The sequence below is a fragment of the Octopus bimaculoides genome, chromosome 6 (genome assembly GCF_001194135.2).
Source record: "Octopus bimaculoides isolate UCB-OBI-ISO-001 chromosome 6, ASM119413v2, whole genome shotgun sequence".
Lineage (NCBI taxonomy): Eukaryota > Metazoa > Mollusca > Cephalopoda > Octopoda > Octopodidae > Octopus > Octopus bimaculoides.
In genome coordinates, this window is record NC_068986.1 from 41,269,060 (window position 1) to 41,281,121 (window position 12,062).

At 33.6% G+C, this 12,062-nt stretch overlaps 1 protein-coding gene across 5 annotated transcripts in view; it reads left to right on the top strand.

The window, feature by feature from the left end:
* The window catches only part of LOC106882913 (uncharacterized), a 168,593-nt gene that overhangs the window by 61,784 nt on the left and 94,747 nt on the right, over positions 1 to 12,062 (top strand). For 3 of the 5 annotated variants that reach the window (XM_052968694.1, XM_052968696.1, XM_052968695.1), the window contains exon 2: positions 1,153 to 1,278. The exons of the other annotated variants lie outside the window; for them this stretch is intronic. In XM_052968694.1, the coding sequence (XP_052824654.1) occupies positions 1,254 to 1,278 (25 nt within the window). In that variant the 5' untranslated portion in view covers positions 1,153 to 1,253. The remainder of the gene's footprint in view (positions 1 to 1,152; positions 1,279 to 12,062) is intronic. 5 annotated transcript variants of the gene reach the window in all.

Sequence of the window (12,062 nt, forward strand, 5' to 3'; positions counted from 1 at the left end):
TTGATGAGGTAGCTGTTAATCTTTAAAATGTTATTGTAGGGTTGGTGTGAAAGATTAGATCTGGTCAGTTTGAACATAGAATAGGCAGAATACTTTTGGCCGGATATGGCCGGTTTAAATGCTAAAGGGTTAACAGGAATATAATGGGTGACAGACCCAACACAGATCTGTTATACATCCTTACTCCACCAGAAGACAGTAAATTCAGAGTAGTTAATAACATTTGTTGTGGCTTCATGAATGTTTCAAGACTGTGGATTTACTGTTAGTTGTACTTCACCTTTTACTAATCTAGTCCTTCAAATAGTTTATTGCGTAATTTATTCTGTGGTGTTGATTTCATTGACATATTTTCAATTTCACTACTTCAAATTTAAGAAGTACCTTAGTTCTAAAATGATTTATACTCCCTCATTCTTTCTCTCTCTCTCTTCCTCCTTTCTCTCTCTCTTTCCCTTTTACCCACTACTTCTTCCATTGTGTTTCTTTACTCTTTAGTTCTCTCTTCTTACAGCCTATGTCTCTTATCACTCATTCTTCTTACTCCCTATCCCCCTCACTTTATCTCTCTTACTATTTATATCTTTACTCTTTGTCTTTCTCTCAATCTTACTGTTTATATTTCTCTCTCTCCCTTCTGCTCTTCTTTCTCTCCTTTTTACTCATCTGTTCCTCCTTCATATAAATGGATCAGATATAATTAGTTACATTCAGTAACTTTAATACAGATTTTAAAATATCAATCTCTCAGATATATTCTGTAAATATCTTTCTCTTTCTTTCTTTCATCCTTAAGTGCTAATTAACTGTGAAACATGTTATGATACACAACCAGGTTTAATGTAGCCATAATACTTTTGCAAATACATTTTTAAAAACTCAGCAAGACAAATAAAACAGAATTTCTCCTATTTTTAATTAAAAACCAAACACTATTTAAAACATATACAAAAAAGAAATCTACCCATCCACCCATTCACCTTACATATGATGAAATATAAAAAAATCACTTCGTATTAAGCAAAATTTTTTCACTATTCCCTCCCTACAAAATAATGGGAAGATAGTAGTAAAAGCATGAAGTATTTTTAGTTATATGAACTTACATTGCTTAATTATTTTTCCATAATGAATTCACTTGTATTTTTTTAGGTTATTTTATTCCATATCACCTCAGGGAATAAGTTGGGAGCAAGTTCTACATCTATCCTTTGAAGCAGCTCAAGGAATAATTTAAGTACACTAAATGTCTCATGAACATGTACTTTACAAACAAGGGTAAGATTGCTAAGGAATATTTTTTTCTGTCCCTAGGCCCATCAAAGTTAATTATGTGTAGATTTCAAAACCTGAGTATTTTATACACACACATTCATACACATACATGCAGATATATACATACTTATGTACACATGCACATACACACCCATACACAAACAATGGAAAGTAGTTCTGACAAAATCGTAGAGGTGCTGGAACAGAGGCAAATGTGTGTTGTGTACAAGAGGTACCATGTGCCTCAGCCAGATTCTTCATGGGCAAAGAGCACAAGTAGAAATTCTTTTGGGCATATAACAGTGCCTGGGGTTAGTGGTAGGTAGAATAGGCATTTTGTTGGTTGAGAAATGGATAAAGCAATTGAACTAGTCAGAGTACATGACCCTGTACCTAAGATGACAGCAATAGTTTTTTTTTATGTATATGTTTTACAATTAGGATTGATAGAAGAGCAAAAGAACTGTTTCTATGACACCCTATTGCAAACTGGCCTGGTAACAAATGACAGTGATCTTGTCATAGTGACTTTAATAGACATGTTGGACAACACTATGATGGCTGCTCCATCATGCATGGAATCTGTTGATGCAACACAAGGAATGAAATAGGATCTGTCACAAACTAACGCTAACTCCAGTAAATTAGCTTGCCACCAAACAAGCAAATGTGCAAGCCTGAGTGATTCCATACTCACTTGGAAACGGGCTAAGTGACCAGATGTATATACCAAGTCCTTTCCTAATGAACAATACTTATCATTCATTTACTTTGAGAGGACATTACACACGGTGTGTAATGTGGAAATTGCTAAGAAAGCTAGGAGTAGATGAATGACTTGTGAAAGTCATGCAAGCCATTTTGAAAGATGCCATCAGTAAAGTGAAAGTAAGCAATGAATACTGGTTGTCTATAGTGAGCCCTGCATGCCAATGACCTAAATCTCATTGCTGAATCCTCTGAGAAGAACATGGATGCAAGAGCCTATAATCAAGAAGTCTAAAACCTATCAAAACTTTTAGTTAACAGAAAAGGAGACAGGTTCCTAGTTCCATCAAGTATATGATTATGTTCTATATACAGAAAAGGAATTGTTTGAAATTTCTTGTGTACCAAATGTAAGCTGTGGGTGCATAAAAGATGCAGTAGCAAGCAGGTTGACAGAGTAGAAATATTTTGTATGTAGTAAATACATGGTAGTAGTTAGCACTATAAGAGTTCAGATGGCTCCCAAGAAGTAAATAGTTTTTGTTACTTAGGTGATCTAATCAGCAGTAGATGTGTTGCAAATGCATAGTAGCTGTAGTAATGATAAGGTGGGAAAAATTCCAGGTTGCTATTTTATCAGCAACACAAGGACTTTCCTGCCAAATGAAGAGTAGCTTATATGATTCTTGTGTTCAAAGTGTGATGCTGAATGGTAATAAAACATGGGCATTGAATATGAAGGATGTACGAAAGATTGGGAAGAAAAGAATGAAGTGAGCATGTTCTACTGGATGAAAAGTGATGTGCATGAATGGCAGTACAAATAAGTTGGGAGTAAAAGACTGAGTATAAGTAGAACCAGATGCAATGTGCAATACTGTGGACTGTGTTGGTACTAATTTGTTTGTGGGATGACAATTGAGTAAAAAGGTCAAATACTCTGAATGTAAGGAACTTGTAGAAGAAAAAGGCCGAAGAGATATAAAAGCTAATCTAAATGGGATGAGCCTCACAAAGGAAATAAAGGGCTACAAGAAACGGTAAACTGTTGTGCTAAAGAAACTTTGTTAAATCCATGTAAACAGAAAAGCAGACATAAAATGATGATACGTCCTCCTAAACATACATTCATACTTACATGCACATAAACACACAGACAGACATATATGCATATACATACTCAAAACAAAGAAAAAATAAGTAAGCTATTTGAGATTATGGAATCTGTTTTAGAATCAATTTTGCCACCAATAATATGATACTTTTATTTTAATATATTCATTTTATTAAATTATTTTTATTTTTAACCCAATACATTTGCTCTGTAGTACTAATGTGTGTGTGTGTATGCATGTATAAGTGTAATAATATATTGTTATATCTGAGAACTGGAATTAATTACCTAGAGTATTGTTTCTCATTAGTCGATAATTACAAATACATATGAACATATACATACGCATTTTCACACATGCATACTACAAGTAATTCATATGCAAACACACATTTTCGCACATGCTTGTTTTATAATCATATGTGTACTCACTGTCTTGCACATAACACACATTTGTTTTCTTGTGCACACTGAAACTAACACTCAGACTAATATAGATCTTCTCATTTAGCTAGCTACACCTACTTACCTCTAATTTCACCTCTCTCTTTCTATCTCTCTAACACTTTTTCTGATCCCCTCTTCTCAGAATATCATACCCTATGGAATTCACTCTCTGCCTGTGTTTTTCCTGCTGATGTTGATTTATAGATTTTTAAGCTGAATTCAAATGTATTAATTTCTCCAATCTTGGAAGGCTTGTAAAAGGCAATGCCAACTTCTCCTTCCACCTTGCTAAATCATTAAAAAATCGGTTATATAAATGTGCACATTTGAACATGCATAGACACACAAATTTACTGAACAAATCACAGTTGAAAAATACTCTGGAATTTATAAAGAAAGAACAGTTCTTGCACAAGCTAGGTCAATTGTTATCAATTCTTCCCATAATTTTCAATTGCTTTGTTTTAAAATTTTGTAATGTCATAATCCTATGCATAGATATTAGTCAGCTAGCTTTTTATTCTCTTATTGGCCACTAGCTATCAGATTGACTCCAGCAGCTGTACTTGACAGTCAGTTTATTAATAATTCTATGATACCTTTGGCAAAGCCCATGCTTTTTGCTGCATGACACCTGATGAGAACTGATAGTTTGAAACCAGTAGTCTTTGCTGACAGTTTGGGGCAATAACCTGTTTGGAGCAATAACCTCTGATAAATTCTCTTGAACATATAAATATACTTTCATATGTTGAATGAATGCAATTGAACGTGCCAGTAGGTGTATTAGTTGGGGAGAGAGAAAGAGATGCGTAGGCAGAAATGTGATTTCTGTTGTTTATATTTGCTTGGAAATACTGTTGTAAGTTATAATGTTCTTTTAGTTGAACTCCATTTTAAAATCTAGATGTTGATTTTGTTTTAATTATTTAGATTTACTCATTTCATGAAAGGTACGTTTTTATTAGCTTAGTTTTGCAAACTGAATTCTATAAGGTTAATGATTTTCCCTCATATTTATTCCTTCCAGTTACTCTGCAGTATTGGGATGAAAACCAAGTGTTCTTTCCTAGATAAAGTTATGGCTGCATTAAGATTCACAAATTACATGTCTCAGTTATTAAATATCATAGTAATAATATACAGACAATGAGTTGCAAATGAGCTGATATCTACAAATTCTCATTTTCTAATAACTAACTCTATAAGTTGTGAAGTCTATTTATTTTATTTTAGATCCATTAAATTTCTACATTGTGCTATATCTCTTAGAAAAATATATAAGCTTGTTTATACAACCCTTTCTTTTTCTTTTTTTTTCCTCCATATATCTCAGTTCTTGCCCAAGATTTCATCCCAAACATTTCCATTATTCACAATTTTTTCTTTTTTTTTAAGTATTTTCTGAAACCTATCTTAATTCTTTTGATAACATCCTGCATGCAATCATCCCCACTCTTCTATTGGTTCTTTTCATACTAAATTGCTCATTTTAAAATGCTCATATATAAGTTTAAACTTTCTGCCATAATTGTATGCAAGAATGTTTAGATAAAATATATTCTAAACACCAGCTTTGAAAGAGAAATAATTGCAAAAGTTAATTATTTGGCTAAATGCCTCTAAATTCTTGATTATTTTCAAAATCAGTGGAAATACATTGGGAGTGTTATTTCATTACAAAAGGGTTAGGCAACATTTCTACGCCTCTTCCTACTTTCCAATAAACATCATCCTATCATATTCTGTCAGTCAGAGAATTCATGGGAACAAGAGATCACCATCATCATTTAACATCCACTTTTCCATGCTTGCATGAAATTTAATGCAGCAGATTTTCAATGACTGGTTACCCTTCCTGTTGCTAATCCTTATCTATTTCCAACCAAGGTAATATACCCCCCATGGCCTGACGTGTTCTTTATGGAAGACTGGAAACAAATAACAGTGCTTGTATGATGATGATGCTCATTTACACCTATGATGTCAAAACAAGGGCACACACACACACACACACACACACACACACATGTGCATATATACAGCAAGCTTCTTTCAGTTTCTGTCTCCCAACTCAAAAGGCTTTGGTTAGCCTGGGGTCATAGTAGAAGACACTTACCCAAGAGTACACGGTTGGGAAACAAGCTTCTTAACCATACAGCCACAGATATGCCAAACAATGTAAATTTATAATATTAATGACATGAAAATTCTTAATGTCATTCAAGCTTTTTTAATGTATAATTTTTGCTTATTTTTATTTATATATTATTTATGTATTGTGTGTGTTTATTTTTATATACCTCTATATTTTTTATATATTCGCTACTATTCACTACATGTCTATATAATTTTTATATATTCGCTACATGTCTATATAAAATTTTTCAGTTTGGGACTCTGGGATTACCAACAGATGTTGGATATTGTCTGAGGTTCAGTTTCAGGAATGAAGCAAATGACGACTATCTTTTCCTTTAAATTGAATGCTTTTCACCAGCTTTGGCCAAAGGAGAATTAAAGTTTACTACTTTTAGCTAAAGAAACACTTCTTAAAAGTACACCATGCTCCTGCATCTTATAGTGTTCAGCTTTGCCTCTCTATGGATTAAGCTATGGTCTTTGTCAGGGACATAACATAATCTCAGCAGTTACATATAAATTGCTGCTTTGTTGGTTAGTGGGCTTGCACCTTAACAATTTGACCAACTGCAAGTTTCCACATGCTCACAAGCAGATTTCCGACTCTGATATGTGAAATGCAAATTGTATGAAGCTTGTACTAAGAGTGTGATATTGCATGATAGTGAAACAGAGACCTTGAATGTGGATGGATGATTCATGGAAGCTGAAGTGAAATAAGGCAAGTATAACCCATCGAATGTGTAACATTAACATGCATGAAAGACAGAGCACAAGTAAGCTAAGAAAGTGGTTTTGGCCAATATTTTACAGGACTGACTATTATATTGGCATGTACATATCAGTGTTGGTTGAACAAAGTGTTGTGAACTGTCAGTGGAAGAGTCTTGCAGCTTTAAAAAAAAAAAAAAAAACAAGGAAAAGGAAACCAATTAGATCTTGAGAATCTGACCCATAGAAACCACATGGGGAAAATTGGGACATGCTGCAATCTACTAATGTAGTTCATATGTCCAGCTGTGCCAAAATGATAAATAAAGAATTGACTTTATGACAATGATGATAATTTATGTATGCAGTAAATAGAACTAGTAGTTGTAAAATTTGAATGTCTACAGTTTAAATATTCAGATTAACACACCATATACTTTTTAAAAAACAAACATTAAATTAATGGATACACTGATTTCTTCTATACTTTTATTTTCATAAAACTTGAACATTCTAAACTGCTTTCACCAAATACAGCACAGCTGTTATCTGATTTGAAATGTTGATGTTGTTTGAGGTGGTTTCTTTTTACTATTCGTTGATTTATGTAATCAACCATTTTATATTTAATTTTGTTATTATATTTCTCTGCTTAGGTAATTTCAACAAGGTTGTTGACAATGTTGGGTTACCTATTTATTACCTCCCTTCTCCCCTTGCTCTTTATTATACTTTTACAAGTGTCTGAAGTCATTTAGAATGGCAGCTGTTTTTCTCATCTTTACCCAATGCACTTCTCTCTCTCTTTTTATTTTTAGTTTTGTCTTTTCTTTCTTCCTGTTTCTTCACCTTCTTTATCCTTTTCCTTTCCTTATTAAAATCGCCTCCCTTCCCCATCTCAACTTTTCTTTATTCTCCATGTTATGTGTCTTGATTTACAGTGCAGATTTCTGCTCAAAGTAATCTTTATCTCTCTTTATGCTACTTGCTAGCTCTACCACCTCCACCACCACCACCACCACCACCACGGTTATTACTATACTATCACCTACCACAGCTGCCAATACTTCTGCCACTGTAGCTTCTGCCACTGCTGCTGGTTGCTTGCCTCAACTGTCTGTCCATTGATTTCTATAATTTCACCTGAGTCATTACTGGATGTTCGGATGACAATAATCATAGGCTCTTCTATCTAAAAGCTTAACTTGAATGGCTTAAATCCCTCATTCAGTGATTCTCTTGCTCTCTTTCCCAACTCATACATATTCTGTTTCTCACTTTCCTCATTGCTATGTAAAATTGATTAAATTGGATACTTGGAATAAGGATGAGGATTTTGTTATCATAGCCAGATAAAATTGTTGTTCTTGTTGTTACTGGTTATCTTTCATTAAGCAAACTTTTTTTTTCCTCTCTTTTTGAAATTTTGATTTTATTTATTTAATTTTTTTTTTTTTCTAAATATTCATCTTGTTGTTTGAAGAATTAAAATTAACTGAACTATTCTACAAATCTACTGACAAAGGTTTTGATTTGCTGAATCTCTTTGGTTGGTTTTTCAATGAAGATTAAAGAAACGAATTTAAAAAATAAAAAAAAATTTTTTCATTTATTTATTTATTTGTTTTTAAATCCATAATTCTGTAATCTTTGAATATTTTAAGTTTTGTCATGTTAATTTAAACAAAGAACCAACAATATGATTTTCTTTTTGTTTGTTTGTTTTTTTTTTCATCTTCCATTAATGATTATTCACTTCACATCTTATCAAATTGTGTTGTTCTCAGTAACATTTAGATGTCAGACTATGAATGAATAATATTAACCATTTTCTCTTATGCCATATTTTTTTATTTTGCTGTTTGCTTGCACGTATGTATTCTCACATATCCTCACTACACACATGTGCATGTACACACTCTCTTACCACACCCCACTCTTATTAAACAGTCACTCTCATCACATGTACATGCACACACAACACACACATATGATTTACATCCACACACTCCTCATTCTTACAATAAGTATACCCTTTCATCATAAGTACATACTTTCACTACACGTACATACTTTCACAGTATGTACATCATCTCACGACACAGTCTCTCCACACATGTACATTATTTCACCATACACATACACTACCTCACCACACGCATACATTATCTCGCCACACGCATACATTATCTCGCCACACGCATACATTATCTCGCCACACGCATACATTATCTCGCCACACGCATACATTATCTCGCCACACGCATACACCATGCCACCACACACTTATACCATGTCACCACACACAGTCTTCCTACACACATACAATCTTCCTACACACGTACACAGTCTTCCCACACACATACACAGTCTCCCCACACACGTACACAGTCTCCCCACACACGTACACAGTCTCCCCACACACGTACACAGTCTCCCCACACACATACACAGTCTCCCCACACACGTACATTGCTTCACCACATGCATACTCATTCTTACTACATGTACTCACTCTCACCACATGTTATCACTCTCGCCATGCACATATTCATTCTCACCATGCACTAGCATACATACCCTCACCATACACACATAACACTCTTAGGGCATCTGGGAGGAATTTTATTTGGAGGCACAGAGTTTCTTTGTAGGTCGGAGGACTTCTCCTTTGTGAAAGCTATGTATGAAAACATTTTCTGAGGTCTTGGGAGTTTTGAATACGCTGTTCCACTGCCCCACCTTGATATGGTTTTAAACTTTTCATACTACTACATATTTATTGCACACATTTAACCTATGCATCCGCATGCTGCTTATCACATGTAAGTAAGACCCTAGTTAAAATATGATTTTATTTAGTGCAAACAATGTGTGTGTGTGTGTGTGTGTGTGTGTGTGTATATATATATACTCTTTTACTCTCTTACTTGTTTCAGTCTTTTGACTATGGCCATACTGGAGCACCGCCTTTAGTCAAGCAAATCGACCCCAGGACTTATTCTTTAAAAGCCTAGTACTTATTCTGTCGGTCTCTTTTGCCGAACCGCTAAGTTCCAAATCCACTCACAAGGCTTTGGTCGGCCTAAGGCTATAGTAGAAGACACTTGCCCAAGATGCCATGCAGTGGGACTGAACCTGGGACCATGTGGTTGGTAAGCAAGCTACTTACCACACAGCCACTCCTACACCTATATATAAAATAAAGAAATGTATTGAAACCAGTCAGTTGTATGAAGCAGACAAGGAAACAAAATACAACAAAGCCCACTGGATAATATTATTGTATCAAGTAACATTTAGATTTTAATTGCTTTCCTTCTGATTACCATCATAACTCTGTGTCACAACTCTGTGAAGAGACATCAAGCCTACAGCCTTGAAGTTTTATACTTTATTATATACATCTAAATGGAAAGAATAAGTTGAAAGCAAGATGATGGCAAATTGATTAGGTGTTAGAATTTGTAGAAGCTAAATATAAATTTCTTTTCATTAAATATTTGGGACATTTTTTTACCCATCATGACAACTTTCTCTTTCTAATATTTTTTCTCCATCCCTAAAATACACATGCATTTTCCTCTCTTACGCCTTTGTTTTCTTCATTTTTATCTTACTCTCTCATTCTTTTTCTCACTTTAATCTATGTAAGATAGTATTCAGTTGCTTTTTGAAAAGGAAAGAAAAAAAAAAACTGATTCTTTCAATGAAAGGAAATATTTGTGCAAAAGCTTTGCCTATGGCAGCACCAATTACATCTGTGTTAATGCTTTAAAGTTTCATTTTCAATTGCATTCATGAAAAGCATTTTCTAGTAAAAATCTCAGAGAAATTTTTTAAATGCCTGGGTATTATAATCAGAGTACAGCTGAATATGTTCCCACCTTTTGACTTTGGTGCTCAATAATACTTTACCAATTTTATTTTTGAATATCTTCATATGTTAGAATATTTAGGCTTCTTCAAGTATATAATTTTATTCCATATAAGTCCCATATGCTTTGATATTTATTTTTCTGAAGTTTTTTTTTTTGTTTTCATTTTACTTTGTAAGATATATGTCCTATATAATTTTCTTTGTTCCTTTTATATTTTTTCAATAAAAGAGAAAAAAAGATGCATTAAGTAAAGAGACATTGGTAGAACTAAGCTATTAAGGCATGAAAATTGGATGTAAATTTAAGGTTTCAGTCTAGTGTATGATCACTTTATAACTTGAACACCTTATCAGCAATATTTTATACATACGTATGTGTATATGTATAAAATATTTAATAAGGCATGCAAAAATATTTTTGCATCATGTAAAAATACCTTTCTGGGTCTCCCCCCTCCCTCTTTTTCTCTCATACACACACACACACACTCAACCGTATTTAAGAAATTTGCTTCCCAGCCACATAGTTATTAGTTTAGTCCTATTGTGTAGCACTTAGGTAAGTGTTTTCTACAATAGCTCCAGGCCAATCAAAGCCTTCTGAGTGAATTTAGTCACCAGTAACTGAAAGAAACCCATCATATATAATATAATAGTATGTGTATGTGTGTGTGCTTCTGTGATTGTTTATATGTTGTGCTTCTCCAAAAATTGTGAGCTACACACTTTGATGTCAGTTTTCCTATCAACAAATTATCTGTTAACTTTGTGCCATCAAAACTTGTGAAATAAAAGACTCCTTACTTGAAAAACAGGCATGGCTAAAAGACACAGAGGACATCTAGCTATGAAACAGTGGCTCAATGATATACTCATTCATCTAACCCATACTAGCATGGCAAAAAGCAGACATAAAAATTAACAAATGTATATGCACACACACACACACACACACACACACATCATAATCATAATCATAATTTTTACTTATACTGACATGGATGTGTGTGTGTATGTATATGGAATCTTATCCATATGCAATGAATCTGACTGATTTTTTTTTTTTTTTTTTTTTTTTTTTTTTGACGGCTTGAGATGAAAGCCAGACTAGCTTCAGCATTTCAATCTTATCAGGAGTCACCTCTTTCTCCCTCTAGATGCTAAAATATAGCTATAGAAAGTTATGTATTAAATTTCAAGCAAACGTGTGCCTAGGGACAACTCATTTGCATAACAGTAAAGGGTTAATAGTTCAACATAAATTATTAGGGTACAAATACAGTAAGGGTTATAGATAAATAAATATACTACTTCATTGTATACACTTAAACAAGAAATATTAGTATTCGATATGAACAAGGGGAGGAAAAGAGAGAAAGTGTGTGTGTGTGTGATTGTTCTCTCATCATAAATTGTTAGTTTTATTTTACTGATGTTCACACACTGAAGAAAATTTACTAACATATGCCTTACACTTTATTCAAAATGTAATCTTCTGAAATGTGACTTTATTTTGGTTTCTAAAATGTCCTAGTTAATTTACTTCTATTTTATATACATCGTTGTATTCTTGTAGTTGAAGGGAGATTGATTGTACATGGCTGGACAGGTTGGACCTCAGTTAGAACTTGCATTGCTGCAAGTTCATTCACATACTGTTTCGTTTACTTATTCTCTTCAGAAATCTATTGGAAATCAATAGGTTTACTTCATACTTTCTATAACAAGCACAATGTTTATATTCACTAATTAATCATATTACTTTGTAGTTTTCAGTTTATTCAT